At 51.9% G+C, this 20,869-nt stretch overlaps 1 protein-coding gene across 1 annotated transcript in view; it reads right to left on the reverse strand.

Annotated features, from left to right (window-relative positions):
• Positions 1 to 558: 558 nt before the first annotated feature.
• Positions 559 to 20,869, reverse strand: part of RASGEF1C (RasGEF domain family member 1C) — a 34,332-nt gene continuing 14,021 nt past the window's right edge. The window contains exons 6-13 of the mRNA XM_069468321.1: positions 17,511 to 17,600; positions 16,024 to 16,126; positions 15,490 to 15,569; positions 15,313 to 15,408; positions 10,862 to 10,957; positions 9,027 to 9,150; positions 1,702 to 1,774; positions 559 to 1,214 (exon numbers count right to left, since the gene is read on the reverse strand). Coding sequence (XP_069324422.1) covers positions 1,190 to 1,214; positions 1,702 to 1,774; positions 9,027 to 9,150; positions 10,862 to 10,957; positions 15,313 to 15,408; positions 15,490 to 15,569; positions 16,024 to 16,126; positions 17,511 to 17,600 — 687 coding nt within the window. The 3' untranslated portion in view covers positions 559 to 1,189. The remainder of the gene's footprint in view (positions 1,215 to 1,701; positions 1,775 to 9,026; positions 9,151 to 10,861; positions 10,958 to 15,312; positions 15,409 to 15,489; positions 15,570 to 16,023; positions 16,127 to 17,510; positions 17,601 to 20,869) is intronic.

The raw sequence follows: 20,869 nt of genomic DNA on the forward strand, positions 1-20,869 counted from the left end.
CAAGTCCAGGACAGGAGCCAGCCAGGCTGGCTCAGTGCACCCCGATGCCCCCTCCCCACCGTATTCCCACCCAGCAGGCCCTGCCCAGGAGAGGGGGTGCACAGTGCACTCCCTGCCCTCCTGGCTAGGTGACCTCGTCACGTGTCAGGCGGGGTCTCACTGCTCCTCAGCCGGTTTGCTCCCTGGCTCAGTTCGTGAGGGGCTGGGAACACAGGCGGGATGGGGCCTTGGCAAGGGCCGCCTGGTGGCCGAGGGACCCTAATTAGCTTCGTCACCCACACTCTGCACAGGAGGGCTTGGCGTGGGCAGGGCTGTTGGTATCTGTTCCCCAAGGTCCACTCAGCACCCACTACGCGCAGGCTGTGTTAGCCCGCCTGGGGGCTGGGGCAGGGCGCAGGCCACCCAAAGCCTGGCTGCAACGTTCCTGGGGCGGAGTTGGAAACCTGCCCAGCATTCCGGCCGAAGCTCATCTCGGGCCTGGGGTCGGGGACACGGCGTGCCAGACGTGCGAATGTGTGTTCACGGCGACTGACGTTTATGAGGGATGGGCGGCAGGACTGGAATGTACACACGTCGACCCTGAGTCCGGTTTGTCCTGGGGACCTGTTTCACAGCTGTCACCAGAAAGCTGTCCCCGATACCAGCAGGACCCACAAGGGGAGGGTGTGCGGGCTGCAGAAACAAGCCCCCCGGGAGGGGCGGGGTACGGGTCCACCGACAGAACTGCAGGGCCCTGGGCGGGCTCGGAGCTGGCACACACGCGCCTCACGTCACACGGTGATGCCTGCTGCACTTGCGGAGGCGCCAAGCCACCTGGTGACAGACTGTGGGCGCTGGCCAAAGAAGCACATGTCACTCGGTGAGAGCACAAGACTGCAGCTGCCTGACCCTTGGGGCAGTGCCGTGTCCTCACCGAGGACAGACAGACTGACCAGCAACATGACCCCACGGTCCTGAAGGCAAGGTGTCCCCGAGGTAGCTGGACGCCCTGGGCCCTGCCAGGGCGGAGGTCCCACAAAAGGTCTCCTGTGCCCATGTGGCCACTGTGGCAGGTGTCAGGCACGGAGCTGAGGTTTGCAAAGCAGTGAGGCGCCGCCTCCGCCTCTTCCTCTGCCCACGGGGCCACCTGCGCAGGGCTGCAGCGGCTTCTGCTGCCTCCACGTCTTCCCCTCCTTCAGCGCGGGGCCTCTCAGGTCTTCCCCAGCATGGCAGCTCTGCAGATTTACGCGTGCGGAGAGCGTCAGAGCCCGGTGCTTGCCACCTGCAGCCGCCGCTCTCCCCGACACGACACACCGCCGCCTGCTCCACACGCTCAGCGGGCCGCCTCCCACCCCAGGGCTGCCACAAATCCCTGTAGCTCAGTCCTCAGAACCCACTGCGATGGAACATTCCAGCCTTCCCTTGGCTGTGTCAACATGCTGAACAAGCAGGAGGTGTGTGTGTTTCACTGTGGCATAAAAATTTGGACTGGCAGTCCCTGGCCCTGGGACGTGCATCTTGACTGCCCACAGAGGCCTCCAGCTGTGGGGTCTGGGGGGCTCAGCCTCCTCTCCCCACCCTGGTGACCTTGGCTTGGTCCTGCCTCCGCCCCATGGGCTGGCCAGGCTCCCAGGAGGCTGATGACGCAGGTCTCTCTGAAACCCCTCGGCCCTGTCCTGGCCCCACACAGCCCCCAGCCCCTGTCCTGGCACGAAGACTCACCGTAGAGATTTCCACCTCTCTTTTTCTGTTTGGTTCTCTGGGCTCTCACTTTCATAAGAAGCCAAATAAAGACCTAGACAAAAAACAAAGTGAAATTATGCAATTTTGGTTGATGATAATAACTGGTTCTACACCCAGGGCCTGACCTGCTGTCTGTATTTAGTGTAAACTTTTCATTTGGAGACACTTATAGATTCGTGTGCAGTTGTAAGAACTAACACAGAGACCCTGTGGCCCTTCACCCAGTCTCCCCAGTGGTAGCCACCAGCAAAGCCACAGTGAGTACAGTCTAGTGTGAACTGCAGAGGTTCTCACCACCACGGGCACAAAGCGGAATATTTCCATCCCCGCCAAAGGACCCATCGCCAACCTCATCACCCTCCCGTCGCCCCTTTATAGACAAGCCCGCTCCCCACCCCCCCTTTCTGAACCCCTGGCAACCAGCAATCTGTTCTCCATTTCTATATTTTATAGTTTTAAGGAAGTCGTATAATGCGACCTTTTGGGGCGGGCTGTCTTCAGTCAGAGTGACTCTGGAGCTCCACCCACGTTGCGGCGGGATCGGCAGGGGAGCAGCAGGTGGAGTGACCGTGCCACGGCTTGGTTAGCCATTCACCCACTGAAGGACGGGGCTGTGTCTAGTCTTCGGCCATAACCAAACAAGCTGCTATAAACATTGGTGTGCAGGTTCTGGCTTTTGTGTGAACATGAGTATTAAGTTCTCTAGAATAAATAAATACGCGTGCCATTGGGGGGTCATACAATAGTTGCATATTTGCTGTTATAAGAAACTCTCTGTCTAGCTCTATATCCTATAGATTCTCTCCTGCTTTTTCTGCCTAAAAGTGGTACAGGTTTGCATCTTACACTTAAGTCTGGGATCCATTTTGAGTTAATCATTTGTGTAAGGTGTGAGGCCCAGGCGAGGCTTGGTTTTGGTCTGTGGATGTCCAAACGCTCCAGCACCATTTGTGGAAAGGCCGTCTTTCCTCCATTAAATTGCTTATGCACTTTGGTCAAAAATCACCTGGCGTATTTGTGTGGGTCCCTTTCTGGGTCCTCTATTCTGTCCCAGAGAGCCACGTGTCACCCTCCCCCAGTGCTGCCCCGTCTGGCTCGCTGCGCTATGTGATCGCAGCCTTACCGGCAGGTAGACTGGCTCCTCCCACTAACTCTCTTTTTCCAAATTGTTTCAGCTGTTCTAGTTCTTTGCCTTTCCATAGAAATGTTAGGATCATCTTGTCTACATCTCACAAAACATCTTGCTGGGATTTTGACAGGAATTACATTCAACCCGTACTTAGGCTCTGGGAGGAAAACTGACCTTCGCGGTCTTCCTCTTCCAGGGCGTGAACACCACGACTCCCGTTCATTTAGATCTTTGACTTCTTTCATTGGCATTGTGTAGTTTTTAGTGTACAGGTCCTGTACGTTCTATATATGTTTTATTTACACCTATGTATTGTATTTTCTTTCTTTTATTTTTTTCACAGTCTTTCGTATTAGTTTCAGGGCAAACTGGTGCTATAGTTTGAATGGTTTTGTCCTCTCCGAAATTCATGTTGCAACTTTGTTCCCAGTGCAACAGTATTAAGAAGTGGGGCCTTTGGGAGGTGATTAGGTTACGCGGGTCCCACCCTCACAGATGGAATTAGTATCCTTATGAAAGGGCAGGAGGGAGCAAGTTTGGCCCTTTTTTTGCTTTTTCTGTCACATGAGGACGTAGCACTTGTCCCTTCCCCCGTGGGAGGATACAGCTTGAAGGCTCCATTTTGGAAGCAGAAAGCAGCCCTCACCAGACACCAGATCTGTTGACGCCTTGACCTCGGACTTCCGGCCTCCAGAACTGTGAGAAACAAATTTCTGTTGTTTGTAATTACCCAGTCTAAGGTATTTTGTTATAGTGGCTCAAACTGACTAAGACAACTGGCTTCATAAAATCAATTGAAAAGTTCCCTCCTCTTCTACTTTCTGGAAGAGCTTGTAAAGAATTGGTGTTAATTCTTTAAATGTGGTAGAAATTTCCAGTGTAACCATTTGGGCCTGGAGTTTTCAAATTTCATCTTTGGGAGTTTTAAGATTACAAATTTAATTTCTTTAATAAGGTATAGGGCTATTCAAATTATCTATTTTATGGCAAATTGTAGCGGTTTGTATTTTTTGAGGAATTGATTCATTTCATCTAAATTGTCAAATTTATGTGTGTAGAGTTGTTTGTGGTATTCCCTTGTTATCTTTTTGACGTGTACAGAGTCTTTAATGATATCCCTTGTTTCATTTCTGACACAGAAGGTCCCTCTTTTCTGCAGGGGTTTCATTCCAAGACCCCCAGTGGATGCCTGAAACAGTGGAGAGCACCGAACGCCATATACACTGGCTTTTTTTTTTTTTTTTTTGAGACAGAGTCTCGCTCTTTTGCCCTGGCTAGAGTGCCGTGGCATCAGCCTAGCTCACAGCAACCTCAAACTCCTGGGCTCAAGCGATCCTTCTGCCTCAGCCTCCCGAGTAGCTGGGACTACAGGCATGTGCCACCATGCCCAGCTAATATATATATACATATATATATCTCTCTATATATATCTGGTTTTTAGCTGTCCAGATCATTTCTTTCTATTTTTAGTAGAGACGGGATCTCAATCTTGCTCAGGCTGGTCAGGAACTCCTGAGCTCAAACAATCCACCCACCTCAGCCTCCCAGAGTGCTAGGATTACAGGCGTGAGCCACCGCGCCCGGCCTACACTGGCTTTTAATGCCATTTCCATCTTAACTAAGAACTTTTGCAGTTTCAGGTGCAACAGCAAAACTAGCATGAATTTCTTTTTCTTTCTTCACAATTTCATGGATAGATTCATTCTTACCATAGATCTTAATAACCTCCACATACTATTTTTTTTGCTTTCCTTAAGTCGAGGACTTTCACCTTTCACTTAAAGGAAGGACTGTACAGCTTATCTTTGGCAAATCTAAATTGCCAGCATCACGACTCTTGTGCTTTGGGGCCATTGTTAAGTAAAATAGGAGTTACTTGAACACAAGCACTGCAGTACTGCGACAGTTGATCTGATGACCAAGACAGCTGCTAAGTGACTAATGGGAGGGGTGTATCAGTGTGGAGGTGCTGGATAAAAGGACGATTCACGTCCTGGGTGGGACAGAGTAGAGTGACGTGAGATTTCATCGTGCTATTCAGAATGCTGTGCAATTTAAAACTTAGACTTGTAATTAGCCGGGCGTGGTGGCACGTGCCTGCAGACCCAGCTACTCAGGAGGCTGAGGCAAGAGGATTGCCTGTGCCCAGGACTTTGAGGTTGCAGTGAGCTATGGTGACGCCACGGCACTCTAGCCCAGACAACAGAGTGAAACATTGTCTCAAAAAACCACAACAAAACTTATGAGTCATTTCTGGAATTTTCCATTTAATATTTTTGGACTATGGTTGACCACAGGTAACTAAAATCATGGAAAGTGAAACTGGTTAAGGGAGGACTATTGTATTAGTTGTGTCTTCTCTTTTCTGTCAAAAGGTTCTTTGCTAGAGGATGGCAATTTTATTGTTCTTTTCAAAGAAAAAACCCTTTGGTTAATTTTATTTTTTTCTGTTTACAGTTTCATTGATTTCTGCTCTTACCAGCTCTTATTTCCTTCCTTTTTCTGGCTTTGGATTTAATTCACTCCTTTTTCTAGATTCTTGAAGTGGGAACTTACATTATTGATTTGAAATTTTATTTTTTCTAATGTGTATATTTGGTGCTACAAATTCCCTCTCAGCCCTACTTTAGCTGTGACTTGCAAATTTTGATTGTATTTTTATTCTGTTCCATTATGTTTGATTTTCCTTCAGACTCTTTGACCTATGGATTATTTAGAAGTGTGTCGTTTAGTTTCTAAGTGTTCAGAGATTTTCCTGTTGTCTTATATTACTGATTTCTAATTTGGTTCCCTTGTGGTCGGAGAACACACTCTGTGTGATTTCAGTTACTTTATATTTGTTGCAGTTTGCCTTATGGCTCAGGATATGGTATACCTTGGTATATATTCTGTGGGAAATTAGGAAAAATGTGAGTTCTGCTGTAGTTGTATGGTGTGTCCTATAAATGTTGATTATATTCTGTTGTTTGATGGTATTGTTTGAAGTCTTTGTGTTTTCTGATTTTCTATCTAGTTCTATCAATTGTTGAGAGAGGGGTACCGAAGTCTCTGCCTATAATTGCGGATTTGTTATTTCCCCTTTCAGTTTGATCAGCTTTTTATTTGCCAATTTTGCAGTTCTGTTGTTTGGTGGATACATATCATATGCTATGTCTTCTTGGGGAATTGATCCTATTATTATTATATAATGTTCTTCTCTGTCTCTGGTAATTTTCTTTCTTCTGAAGTGGATTTTATCTACATTAATATCACCATTCTTGCTTTCATTTGATTAACTGTAGCATGCTATATCTTTTTCCATCCCATCCCATGACACATCTATATCATTATATTTGAGGTGAGTTTCTTGTAGATAGCATATAGTTGGGGCATTTTTGAAAATCCACTCTGTCAATTTGTCTTTTACTTGGTATATTTAGGCCATTTACATTTAATGTAATTATTAATATGGTAAGGCTTAAGCCTGCCATTCTGTTTACTTATCTTTATTTTCTGTTTTGTTTCTCTGTTTTATTTTTCTTGTCTTCCTGTGGGTTACCTCAACAGCTTTTAGAATTCCATTTTGATTTGTGTATAGTAAATTCCTGAAGGATGGTTTCACAGAACATAAGATTCTGGGTTGACAGTTTTTTTCTTTCAGCAATTAAAAAATATGCCACTGTCTTCTGGCCTCCATGGTTTCTGATGAGAAATATGACATTATTCTAATTGTTTCTCCCCTATAGGTAAAGTGTCATTTCTCTCTCAATGCTTTCAAGATTTGTTTCTTTTTCTTTAGTTTTCAGAAGTTTGACTACAATATGTCTTGGTAGGGGTTCCTTTGGGTTTTCCTGTTCAGGATCACTCAGCTTCTTAAATCTATGGGTTTATGTTTTTTCCAACTGTGGGAACTTCCAGCCATTATTTCTTTGAGTACTTTTTCAACCCTGCCCTCTTTCTCCTCTCCTCAGACTCTGATGACATGAGTGTGAGATCTTTTGTTATAATCCCACAGATGAGTCTCTGTTCCAGTCTATTTTCTCTGTTGTTTAGATTGCATAATTTTTATCGTTCTAGCTTCCAATTCACTGATTCTTTCCTCTGTCCGATCATTTTGCTGTTGAGCCCAGTCACTCAGTTTTCTATTTCAATTATTGTACTTTTTAGTTCTAAAACTTCCATTGGCTCTTCCTTATGTCTTCTGTTTCTTTGGTGAGACTTTCTATCTTTTCATTTGCTTCAAGGAGACTCAAGGCTGACCGATCACCAGGGATGCCCTGTCAGGGAAGGCCTGGAGCTGAGGTCAGGACCAAGTTTCTGTCAGGAGCTATGACCAACGCTGTTGGAACTCAATATGTCTTATGTCTCTTATCTTGCTTTCCTCCACTTTGGTAGGTGGGAGGAGGGACGGGAGGAAGAGAAGGTCAAAATGGGAGCTATTCCTCTCTAATGGAGCCCAGGAGGGCCAGGGTTTTGTCTGTATGCTCACTGCCAAGCTGCTGGCTGACACACAGCAGGCTCTCAAGAAACACTATTAACTTAAGGCGTGAATGAAATGCCCGCCTTTCCTCATCTCCCTGCCATGAGACTCCCCTTGTCCCTCTCCTCATGTGTCTTTGACACATATCATTGCCCAATTTCCATGAAGAGCTCATTGGCTAATGACAACAGTCATCATAATACCTAGTATGGTAGGTTGAATGATGGCCCCCGGAGTACCCAGGTCCTCATCCCCAGGACCTTTGAATGTTACCTTCTGTGGCAAAAGGGACTCAGCAAATGTGATTAAGGATCTGGAGCTGGGGAGATTATCCTGGATTATCTGGGTGGTCCCTAACTGCAATCACAAGTGTCCTTATAAGGGCAATGCAGAGGGAGACTTGACTACAGCAGAGAGAAGTGGATGCGATGATGGAAGCAGAGACTGGAGCGATACACTCTGAAGACGGAGGAAGGGGCCACAAGCCCAGGAATGCAAGTGGCCACAGGAAGTTCAGAAAGGCCAGGAAACGGATTCTCCCCTCACAGCCTGCAGAAGAAAGCAGCCCTGCTGACACCTTGATTTTAGCCCCGCAAAACTGACTTCTGACCTCGACTCTCCTGACCTATACAAGGATAAATTTGTGTTGCTTTGAGCTGTCAAATTTGTGTGATTTGTTGTAGCACCAAACTAATATACTAGTATGGATTGCGGGCTTCACCTCTGCCAACTTGAGTAATTCTCACCGTGCCCTGGGAAGGAGATTCTCTCGTTACCCGCTTCACAGATGCGGCAGGGGAGGCTCAGAGGGGCGAGGCCTGCCTGGGTCACACAGCTGGCTGGGGTGGGAGCAGTTCAGGTGGGTTTATTCATTAGCGGCTAAGCTTCTTGGGGGGTACAGATATGGGTGAAACCCCCTCCAAAAAGTTCCTAGCTCCAAAATATAAAAAATAAAATGGCAAAGTTGAAATTATTCAAAAGCATAATCATTAAAAAATCCCTCTCCCTAATTTTTTTTTTTGGCAGCCTTTGGGTGTGGGTCACTGTGTAATATGCCTGCTGTGGTGAGCAGCCAGGCCTCCTGTGTGCTGAGGGGGCCTCTCCCGGTGAGAGCAGCTGCCCAAGGGCCACGCTGCCCCGCAGGGACAGTCAGTTCAAGCCCAGCTGGCCACTTGCTTCCCTACCACTTCTGCTTCCTGAAAGAGGGGGATCCTGGCATACGCCCACTTAGCATATTTGCAAACAAATTTGTATGACAAATGATCATGTGGGAAGAGACAGAAGTTAACAGCACACTGGAGAAAAGAGAACCCACCTCACGCCAGCGTACATTACGCACTTGCACATGCAGATTCAGCCCAGGGCAAGGCCATCCCCACGTGAGCCCTGGAGGGTGGTTCTTACCATCGCGCCCTCCTTTACAGACAGATGGCCCAGATTTGCAATGCCCAGCGGTGTCCAAACTGTGTCCAAGGAGGCACCTGGCCCCAGGCGTCCTTGAGGTCCCAGCCCAAAGCTCTTCGGGCCCATCCTGTGCTCCCGGGGTGGCAGTGGGCCAGCCGGGGGGGAAGCAGCCTCCTCCCCTGTTCCCTCCCAGAGCCAGCACAGGTGGGCATGGTGCATCCCTACTCAGAGCAGGAGGCCACGAATGGTGACTAGGAGGCCACCCAAGAGTCCCATGGCCCGGGGAGTGGGGAAGCTGTGGGGTCACCTTACCGTCCTCGCTGAAGATGGGGGCAGTGTACAAGTAGTGAGTGATGCTGGGGTCTTGCTTGAAGGGACACTCCGCTTGTTTCCACGTGATAAACTCTCCAACCTGCTTGGCCAGCTCCAGAAACTTCTGCCAGGGTCACAGAGACACAGAATGGGAGGCACTCCAGTGCCTGGGGCTCCCTGTGAGGGTGAGTGGCCGCCCACGGCAAAGCCTCTCTCTCAACCAGCAGGGGTTTCAGGGATTTGGTGAGGAAGGCGGGCAGTAAGTGAGGGAGGGAGCAGGCTTTGCCCACAGCCTTCTCTAGCAAGAGTGAATATTTTATTCTCACTGCATTTATTTTTGTGGTTATTCCCTATTTATGGCAAGTGATATGTGTTTATCTAGAGAATAATGCAAATACATTTAAATAAGATGCAAGTAAATTCTCTTACATATAATGTAAATACATTTATTTAATTTTTTAGCAGTGTGCCAACTTTAAGAAGGATTTAAATAAATAGCAGCACAGTGGTGCTTGGCGGGAGCCCCGTTCCGTGGCATCCCTTGATCTGCCCTGGCAACTAGGTCTCGCCCCTGCTGCCGCTCCCCGAGGCCAGGGCCCCATGAGCACCTTGCAACCGTACCCACCCCTGGACTCTGCTCTGAGAAACAGTTCAGGAAGGACAAAAGATGGGCTTTCCCACACCTGGCTGTGTGCCAGTGTCACTGGTAGAGGAAGCTCCCAGGCCCCACAGGCCCCTACAGTCTTGCCTAAGCCCAATCTCCTCTGCGTCACCTCCGGCCTGGGTGACCCGGGCGGGAGCAGCCTGGGCCCGCCTGCTGGCCTGGCCTTGCCCCGGCCCCGCTGGCCCTCGGGAGCAGCCAGACCTGAGGGCGGGATGAGTGGTCCGCTGGGGTGTCCATGCAGGGGCCGCTCCAGGCCAAAGCACCCAGGCACATGCGGTGGTCCCATCCACAGAGCCCTTGGGGGGCCCCAGTGCACATCTACTTTCCATAGCCCCTCTGTGTGGCTGGGGTCGGAGACCCATTTTACACAGAGAGAGACTGAGGCTCAGAGCAGCGAGCGACTGGCCCAGGACTTCCTGCCCCTTGGAGTGGGAGGCTGGGCGGGGCCTCACATCCACCCGTGTCCCCGCTGAGGGCAGCGCCCTTCCTTCCTGCAGCCTGAGGGTGCTACCGCTGCCTCGTGCGCTCTGTCTGCCCAGTGCCTGCCTGGCCCATGGCCACGCGAGACATTGCGCTGGGTGGGCCCACTTTGGGGGCCAGGACACATTGGACCAGCTGAACTGGCTTCTGCGGAGCTCAGGAACTCGGGTGTGGTGACCGAGCAAGGGATGTCCAGCCCGCTTCCCTGTGGGAACCCCGACAGGTGGGCTCTCTCTGCCTGGGCAGTGGAGGGGCTTCCTGGAGGAGGGGACACGTGAGCTGACAGCAGGAAGTGTCTTTCTTTCCCTGTGCTCTTTCCAGCCTCCGGCTGACAACCTCCCCCTGCTGCTCAGGGCCCCTCGCTAGGGCCTGCCCTGAGCCCGTGCACCGGGCCCGTGCAGCCTGTCACAGTTGCTACTGTGCCCCCCGCTGGCCTGGTGCTCTCCACGGGATGAAGTGATTCTGCTTCCCCTGCGCTGGGCACAAGGCCTCGCCTGCAGTGGCAGCCACATGTGCGTGAGCCTCAGTCTCCCCAGCTGGCGGAGGGGGGTGCTGGTAATCCTGCCCTGAAGTCGGCTGTGAACTGCTGCTCTCTGCCCAGCGTCCCGTTAGGTGCCAGTGTTCCTGCTCTGGGAACTGCTCCTGGCCTGTCCCATACAGTGGCAGTCCCACCGAGGTCCCGGGACCCTACCTCAAAGTTGACGTGTCCATTGGGGAGCCGGTTGGCACAGCCCTCGTTGAGGAAGTAGATGTCTTTGATGAGCAGGCTGAAGAAGGGAACGACCACCTGGAAGGCAGGGGCGCAGTCGGCCTCAGCCGCCCCGCAGCGCCGCTCGCCGCTCCAGGGCAGGGAGGCAGCCCCGCCAGCAGACGCGGCCCCAGGGACCCGGCCCGGGCGCCGCAGCCTGGGATGCAGCGGGCGGGGGAGACTCCAGGGCAAGCCGGAGCCTGGGGCCTCATGCGCCGTGAGGCTCACGAGCGCTCTCTGTTGGGGGCGATGCGGAACCACAGAAGGGCGGGACAGGGCCGGTGACCCCGCCAGGTCCTTCACGCTGGGGCTGGGTGAAGGACGCACAGCTGCGACAACCCGTGAATACCTCTCCCTTCGCTGTGTGTGCTCACATCTGTGTGGAACAGGTGTGAATCATCTGTTCTGAAGTCTGGTGGCCAACTTTTTTATTTTTAACGTTTTTAACAATTTGTCACCCTGTGTCTCTCTTGATGCTAAAGAGCCAATCCTGATACACTTAGGGTGAGAAGAAAAGCAAAGCATTCTTGCTCTGCTGCCCGAAGGGAAAGGCTTGTGAAGCCAGCCCGTGAGGAATGGGGGTCACCTGTGTCCCCAGGCTCCTCGCGCCCCGCTCTGTGCGCCCGCAGGCTGCCCCCCCAGAGCAGCGAGATCCCCTGCAGACCACCCTGGGGAGCCTGGCTGGGCCTACGCTGCTGCTGGGGGTTAAACTGCAGCCCTCGCACAGGTATGTTCAAGTCCTAACACCCAGTGCCTGCACGGGGGACATTATTTGGAGACAGAGTCTTTGCTGATGAGATTAACTTGAGGTCACACTGGACAAGGGCTGTCCCTAATCTAGTGACCGGTGTCCTTACAGAAAGTGGGAAGTTTGGACACACAGGAGGCAGAGATGGGAGTGATGTGGCCACGGGCCAGGGAATATCTGGGGCCCCCAGAAGCTGGGGGAGGCGGGAAGGATCCCCCCTAGGGCCTTTGGGGGGAGCATGGCCCTGCTGCCATCTTGATGTTGGCCTTCTGGCCTGCAGAACTGTGAAAACTGTGAAGGAACACGTTTCTGCTGTTCTAAGCCACTGCACACGAACGCACGCTCTGTCCTCAGCCTCCAGAGCCGGGGCACGGGCTTTCAGTCCTGCCCACGACCCCTGGGAACCGGGCCCCAGCCCCAGCATTTCTGCCTCAGAGAGTGCTAGGGTCAGCCCCCACCCCCAAGTTAACAAGGTCTTTGAGGTGAGCGCCTGGGCTCTAACAACTCTGCAAAGCACAAAAGCACGGATGGCCCACCTGAGCAGGGCAGACAGGGAAACTGAGGCCGAGAGTAGCAGGGCCTGGCCCAAGGTCACCCAGTTAGTGACTGCCAGGGCCAAGACCAGACCCAGATTTGGCAGGGTGACCGGCTGCCTGGTTTGCTCAGGACTGAGGGGTTTCCTGGGAAGCAGGACCTTCAGTGCTAAAACCGGGACAGTCCCGAGCAAACTGGGGCAGACTGGTCACTCCAGACTCACGTCAACCCCACAAACATTTGCACAGGTCTTTCCTGTGCCAGGTGCTGGGGCTCGGGGGACACTGGGGGTGTGTGACACGCTCACTCCTGACCTCAGTGTAGTGGGAATAACAAAAAAACGAGGCAGCGTGGTCTGGGAGGTCTTTGCGTGTCCCCTCTCCCTGGCTGGGTTTAGTCCCCACCTGTGCTCTCAAGCGGCCTCTCCTCACACCCTTATCAAAGGGCCCCAGCGGCGGCCCGAGCGCTTCACTGCTAAGCTGTGTGTGCACAGGAACACGCTTCATCTTCCACGTGGCCCTGCGAAGCAGGGCTCTTATCACCCCACCTGATGGATGAGGAAGCCAAGGCCCAGAGAGGCTGAGTAACTTGCACGAGATCACACAGCAGTAAGTAGCAGAAGCAGGACTGGGACCCAGGCGGTTTGACCCCAGCGCCCGTCTTACTTGCTTCCTCACTGTATCAGGGGGTGGGGTGTTCTCTGTCCCCTCCACTGCCATGGTGCTGAGTCCCCAGCCCCAGTGTTGGTGCCTGGCAGCTGGACCGTGTGGGACTGGGGAGACACGCATGACAGGTAGGGCTTTATGGCCAGTGGGACTCTGCACACAGAGATGGCTCCTCTGGGGCCTGGTCTGGGCTTCCTGGAGGTGGTGGCACTGGAGCTGGTCCTTGAGAGGCAGTGTGTTCCCTGGTGGGGACTTTTCATCCCTTCCGCCATGTCCCCGCTGGCCAGGCCACCCTCACATCCAGCCTGGTCTCCCTGCCCTCGCGGCAGCCAGCCGGGCCCTTTGCATCTGCAGGTCCGCTGCCCTTGCTTCCGGATCCAAGGAGCTCAATCAGGACCCAGCCCAGCTTTGAGGTCACCCACAGAAGTGGGCCCCGTGACCCAGACTGAGACAGAGGGGCAGACAGAAGCCGGCCACAGGCAGGAAGGAAGCATAAAGTGTGGTGACCACTGAGATCTCTGGGCCTCACCAACCCAGCTGGGGCGCCAGGGGGCTATGAGAACGTGTCTAAGCACCCTTCCTTCCTCCCTTCCCTCCTTCCTTCCTCCTTCCTTGCCATCCATGAAGCATCTCCTGGGGGCCTAGCCCAAGGCCCACGACTCTCTGGAAGTCAAGGAGAGTGTAGTTAAACTCAACACACAGCTCTGTGAGTCGCCCGCTGTGGCACCGCACCCAGCGTACGTCATCCCAGCACGCAGAGCTGGGAAGGGCTCAGACCACAGGCACATGAAGTCCCAGTCTGTGCCCCGCCCCACAGCCCCTGTCCCGGCGGTGCGGGAGAGGACGGGGCAGAGAGCAGGGCCGCGCTGGCGCCTCCCCGCAGAGGCTGCAGCCAGCCCAGCATCCAGCCCCGGCCCGTGCTGCAGGCCGGAAGCCCGTGCCCCTGAGACTGCCGCACGCGCCTGTGCCCGGAACAGGAGGCAGCCTGCGGGTGCGCAGACCGCACTGCCCGAGCCGGGTGGGCAGGAGATCGGCCCTGGGCTCTGCCACCTACTTGCAGTGGAGCTGGACTAGCGATGTCTCCTCCCTGACACTCAGCCTTCTAACCTGGGACACGGCGACGCTGAAGCCCATCCCACAGGGTAGTCGTCAGAATTAAGTCTGTGGGGCTCAAACGGCCAGAATGAGGTAGGTGCTCAGCGAAGTGAGGTTCCTGCCCTGCTGCCCAGCTCCACTCCCAGGGGTGGGGGAGGCCCACCCGTGCTGGGCTTTGAGGTCCTGCCGCGCAAGATGTTTCTCCCAGAGCAGCGGCCCTCCCGGGACCCAGAGTCACTGAAGCACTCCTAGCCTGAACAAGAAAGGCCACCTGGACAGGACAGAGCCATCAGTGTGACCTGCATCTACCTGTTGGGTGGGGGGCCAGGAAGGCCTGGGGGCACATGCGTGCCTGTCTCAGCTCACTTCCCAAACCCAACCACGGGATGCGCCCGCTACAACTCCAGAGTGACTGACGGTTTCAGGAACAGCAGTTTGTCCTGCCATCCCTCAAGCTGGAGACAGACCTCCACAAGCCCCAGCAGGGGCCTGTTCCACAGATGCTCCTGCAGGAGCCCATCTTTAAAGGTACAGCAAGTCTTGGGGTTTCCTGTCTGTGGACACGCACAACTCTGATCAGCAGGCTGGCGACAAGGTTTAAGCCAGAGGATCACTGCAGTCCCAGGGCCTGTGCATGATTCCCTGTATCGGGGGCACGAGGAGAATTTGGGGGGAGAAATAAAACTGGATCAGGATGAGCAAAGGCCCCCAAATGCAAACGTATAAAAACATGACCTGTGAACAGGCCGTTTGGTGAGGAAGGAGCTTGGTTCAGTTGCTGCCAAAAATGTAAATGTGATCTGAGGCCACATAAATGAAGGTATTGTGTTTAGAATGAGGGAGGTGAAAGATCCTGTGTACTTGGAACCACAATTTGAGCTGAAATAGAAGGGACTCTGACAAACAGAGCTGTTCAGGGACCAAAGGGACCCACAGAGGGAGGGGACTGGAAACTGTAGCATGGCAGGAAAGTGTAGCTCTGGGGCCACTGACTCGGGGGAAGAGAGGAAGGGGACGTGGGGGCTCTGGAGGACTGGCGAGCAGAAGAGGAAGTGGCTTCACTCTGCGTGGTTCCCCAGAGAGGACGGCGCCAGGCAGCCGGCTTCAGCCTCTCAAGGAGTCACTTCCTATTAGTAGAGCTGCTTGAGGGGGGAGCCGTCCTGTTTTGGGAGGTGGTGAGTTCCCCGCACTGGAGGCATGCAAGCAAGGTGATGTGGCTATAGATGCTGCAGAAGGGCAGGCCTGGACCAGGTGGTCTCTGAGCCAGTAGCCAGGTTGCCTGATAAGGCCCACCTCGGCCAAGGTGGTCTGGAGCAGGGAAGAGCTCTGCGGGCAGCAGGCCTGTGACCTACCTTCTCCCTGCTGCTGTGGGCGGTCAGGGAGCGGTGGGCTGCCCCTCGCAGGGCCGTCCTGTAGTTGCAGAAGTTCCCCGTTGGGTCCATCTGGTGCTGGAAGGAGACAGGGAGGCATTTGGGCAGCCCTGCCCAGGGGATGGCCGGTGGCACCAGGCACCCAGCTACCTCGCTTACCTCGAGGATGAAAAACTTGGCCGTCTTCACTTTGGCCCAGGTCTTCCTCAGCCTGGAGACAGGGCTCATGTTCATGCCGGCTAGAAGAGGGAGGGCTGGGCTGGGGGCTGCTCCCCGGGCAGGAGGCCTCTGTGTAGCTGCAGCTGGCCCCTGAGACTGCGGCCTGGCCAGGGCCGGTCTGCGGTGGCCCCGCCCATCAGACAGGGCGTGGGTGCTGGTGGGCACGGTGTCGAGGTGGGCCCAGCCTGCGTGTGCAGAGCCTGCGCCCATCTTGTGGCCAGTGCCTGCTTTGGGCCCTGTTCTCTGGCTCTGGGGACACACTGCCGAGCCCTCTCCAAGCACCCAGAAGGTGTGCCTCAAACACGGTGCCCTCAGGACCTCCGAGGTGGGAACACGGGGGTGACGGCTGCCTGAGGCCTGTGGACAGCTCAGCCCACACCCTCCCGCCGTGCAGAGGAGGGCCCTGACTCGCCCCCACTCCAACCTCTCTGGGGTCTTCACACTGGGGGTGCCAGGCCTGGCCGGCCCACTCACAGATGATGGCCATCAGAGAGTTGAAGTTGCCGATGTTGAAGCACTCTCGGGCCACGTCGATGAAGAACTCGATCACCTGGGCCCTCTGCTTCTTCTTGGCTGGCTGAGGACGGGGCACCAGAGCCTCAGCAGCGCTGCGCTCCCGCCCGGCCCGGCCCTTCCACTTCTCTGAACCCGTCTCCCAGCCGAGACCTCAAGGCCCAGGGAAATGGCCCGGGGCTCAGGGTCTCTGAGCTCTCCACGGGCAGAGCCAGCAGACAGCCCACAGCCATGGAGGGCTCGGGTGGGCCCAGTGCGGGTGCAGGAAGCCCCTGCAGCCCGGGCGGTGCTGAGGGGCACCTCAGGAGCAACTCAGGGGGACCCGCGGCAGAAGGCACCACCTGCCCCTCCTCCCAGTCCCAGGCGTGCTCTCCCCTCCCTGGGGGCCACACGCTGACCCTGAGGCCTGTCCCCTGAGCATCCTCTCCAACACTCTCTATGGAAAAACCGCAAAGCCCCCTCTGGTCTCAGAGCCACACTGCGTCCTTGCGCTGGGCTGCTGGGCTGAGCCGACTCCCTGGTGGGCTCGCTGCAGGCCTCACTCAGGGAACCCACCTCAGCCCCGGACCGGTGACTCGAGGGTAGGAAGTGGGCTGGGCCAGCCACGCCCTGGGTCGTATTCCTTCCACACAGACGGGTTTTTCTTGCCTCCTAAACACACAGCGATTGTCATTACTGCCACTGTGGTGCCCGTGGAGACGAGCCGCCAGACCTCTTTCCCAGGGCAGCCTCGGCTGCAGAGAGCTGCCCAGCCAAGGCCTCAGCCCGCTCTTGCCAGGACAGCCTGGGTTGCACCCGTGACAGTGACTGAGCCGGCGTGGGATAGAGGCCAACCATTTTGGCCCATCGTGGCCATGGCAGACCAGCTGCCCCCTCAGCGCAGTCCTGCCTCTGCCCTGTTCTCCTTTGCAGGCGCTGGCCCCAAATGGACACCTGTCCCCACACTCTGTCTCACCACCTGCCTGGGCTTCCCCTTTTGGTGAGAGTGGGCCCAGAGGAGGGTCCCTCTGCTGTAAGGGAGAGAAGGGGCTGGGCAGGCGGGACTCAGGGAGCAGGACGTCCAGCCCCGGCAGCAGCCGGAGACCTGATTTTTCTGTACAAGCCCCCACCGCTCACAGGCTGGGTCCCTGTGCCTCTACATCCCCAGCGAGCCGCACACAAGCAGCTACAGGCCAGGCTGCCAAGGCAGGCACGGGGTGGGGAGCAGACCCCTCACTCCTTCAGCAGACAACCCTGACCCTGTCTGACCGGCCAGCTCTACCCAGAGGAGAAGTCTCGCTGTCGGAATGTCGGTGACACCCGGCGTCCTGGAGAGGGCCCAGGCTGGCCCTGGGCTTGGAGACAGGCAGAGCCCAAGATGGCCGTCTGCTTCCCTCCCCCGTGGGCTCCTCTCAACCCCGGGCCGCCCTGGGTCGTGCCCGCCGCCAGGCCACGGGCTCTCCACTCACCATGCAGATCTCAGTTGCCACGAGGTAGCACAGTCTGTTAAACCATTTCACGTAAGCCTCCAGGTTGTTAGTCTTGTCACTGAAACACGGCTAGAAAGACACACAGGACCACACTCTTGAGTAGTTTTGTCAATAACTTCTTAGAACATGAAGTCAGTGTACGATCCTTGCAGGCAATCTGGCGTCAAAACCTCAAAACCATCCAGAAATAGCAATGCTTTGGTGTGCGTCCCCTTCTAGTCTTTCTCCTATACCCTGAATGATGTTCTTTAAAATCACGCCCACACACAATCCTCATGATTCATGAACCCTGTACTTGCGATCTGCCTGCTTCCCAAGAGCTCTGTGCAACCCTCAGCTTGTGCTGATTGTGCCGCCGTTTGCGCACAAACAATGGCAAAAAACCCGAGTCACTCAGTGTGCGTGCACACCGCCAGCTGAGGTTGAACCAGTGACGCTCTTCCTGTTTCAGCCCTCATACTATAAACAAGTGTTCTTTTTTTGGCCTGATAGTGTCTTGTTTTTTGCATTTCTGTGCTTTTTGGGATAATTTCACTGTTTAGAAAGGCCCCTAAGTGCAGCGCGGAAGTGCAGTCTAGCGTTCCCAAGTGCTGCGCTGTGCCCTGCGGAGACAGCGCGTTGGGTGAGCTTCATTCAGGCACCAGCGACAGTGCTGTCGCTGGGAATTCAATGTCAATCAACAACATATGTTAAACAATGTGGCTTTAAACAGAAACAGACACAAAACAAGGTTACATTGATCAGCTGACAGAAGGGCTGCCAGGAGAGCATTGCGGAACCTCACCCTGCGTTTGCCCCGGAGCAATGGTTTGGTGTTTGCTGATTTAGTGTTTGTAACCACGTCACAGAATCGGGAATAACAAGAATCAACTGTATGTATGTATGTATCTATCTATGTCCATCCAGAACTAAATATATATTTGCCACACGAACCTTTTCCTAGGCCATAAAATATGCTTTGGAAACATAAATTTATTTTTTGAGACAGTCTCACCGTGTTGCCCAGACTGGTCTTGAACACCTGGGCTCAAGCGATCCTCCCACCTCAGCCTGTATAGCAGCTGGGATTATAGGCACAGCCACGGCGCCCAGCTTGGAAACAATTTTTAAATTGAGGTAGAACATGCCACTGTATATATGCAACACAGTTTAAAAGATTAAACTTAAGTTTACTTAAATGTACAAGTTAAAACTGCCATGGTAACTTTCAATAAATAAATAAACGGGAAAGATGGGATGGGGGACCTATTAATCCAAAAGAAAGGAGGAAAACAAAAGAAGTAAAGAAGAAAACTAAATAGTACAACAGAGCAAATCTTTATATATCAGTAATTACAATCATTGAAATTAAAAAAGATACAGCTGCTTGCATTTTCAAGAGACACATTCTGAACCCAAGGATATAAGTAAAAAATTGAAAAGCATACATGTGATAAATATCACATAGCTGTATGAATGTTGAACACAATAGACTTTAAGTCATAAAAAGACTCTAAGGCAAAAAGCATTAGGGGAGACTAAAGGGTGACTGCACAAAGACAAAAGGTTCAGTTCACCAGGAACACGCCACGCGCTGAAACTTGTCTGCACCTAGTAGCATAGCCTCAGAATACGGAGGCAAAAATCATCAGAAAGGTGAAGTTGTGCATACGGAGAAATTGAGTCCTACAGTCACAGTGGAAGATTTTAACGTATATGCCAGCAATTAATAGGTCAGGGAGATTAAAAAAAGGAAAACAAAACCAAACCCGGGATGAATATTAATTCAACACAATCCAACACAATTTACATAGCTGAGGTAGTAAATAAATATGGAAGCCTGAACTCAATTATTTGAGACTATACATTCTTTTCAAACATTTGGAAATTTAAAAATACATTTAAAAATAATCTATGGATGAAAAATGAAATAATAATGGAATTAGAATGATAATGAAAATGCTGAAAAACATAACTTGGAGGCTGTAAATAAAAATGTATTTTAAGAGAAATGAATAATCATTTATGCTTTTATTAGAAAATAAGAAAGGATAAATACAAGCTGAACATCCAACGTAAGAAATTAGAAAAAGAATAACAGAATAGACCCAAAGAAAATAGATGGAAGGAAATAAGAGAGATTACAGAAATAGTAAAGAAAACTACAATATATACAATCAACAAAGCCAAAAGATCTTTATTTGAAAAAATTAATGAAATTGATGAACTTTTGGCAAGACAAAGAAACAAAGAGAGAAGTAAATAATAAAGAATATTGGCAAGGAATCAATATGGATGTGAAGAGATTAAAAAGACAACTACATTATTGTGAATAATTTTACATCTATAAATGTAAAATCGTAGGGGAAATGGTCAAATTTCTGAAAAATATAAATTACAAACAGACTAGAAAAGAAGTAGAAAACATAAATAGTCCTATAACCACTAAAGCAACAAGAAGAATAAGCAAACAAATAAGAAAACCTTGAATCGGTATATGAAAGTCATCCCTCAAAGAAAATATCAGGCCTATGTGGTCTCACTGGCTAGTTCTACCAAATGCTCCAAGAACAGGTAATTCCAATCTTTCACACAGAATAGAGAATAGGGAAAGAGAAACAAAGACCACACAAAAACAGTGTCAGAAAGGAAAATACCAGATCAGTCTCACTCAGGATTATACTTGCCGAAATCTAAAACAAAATATTAGCAAACCGAATCCAGGGATGTCTAAAAAAGATAATGATTTTGTTTATTGTAGTTTCATTTATCCCAGAAGTGCAAGGTTGACTCAACATTGATTTTAAAAAACTATATAAATAATCATATAACAGGTTAAATGAGAAGAGAACATGTGAGTAATAGATCCAGAAAAAGAATTCAATAAAATTCAACAATCATCCATGATAAGAACTCCCAGAAAACTAGGTAGGAATAGGGTACTTTCTAAAGCTGATGATAGGCATCTAAAAATACCCTGCAGCAAACATTATGCTCCACTGTGACACATTAAAACATTCTTTTTAAAATCAGGACAAAAGAAGGATGCCAGCTGTCAACACTTCCATTTGACTAGAGGTGCAAATTGGCACGATGAACAAGAAAAGGAAAGTGTCAGTCAGATTGGGCAGGGTTATCTGCAATGACCAACAAGCTCAACATTTCAGAGGTTTAAAATGATAGATCCTGTCCTTCTTGTCCACCTCATATTAGTGACTGACACAGAACAAAAAGAATGATGATTCGATAGGAAGGAACAAGACTATCATTATCCTCAGATGATGGGACTGTCTACATTAAAAACCCCCAAAACACAGGGAAATTATTGGGATCAATAACAGCTTACAAAATTGTCAGAT

Source organism: Eulemur rufifrons, chromosome 5 (assembly GCF_041146395.1).
Source record: "Eulemur rufifrons isolate Redbay chromosome 5, OSU_ERuf_1, whole genome shotgun sequence".
In the NCBI taxonomy this organism is placed as follows: Eukaryota; Metazoa; Chordata; class Mammalia; order Primates; family Lemuridae; genus Eulemur; species Eulemur rufifrons.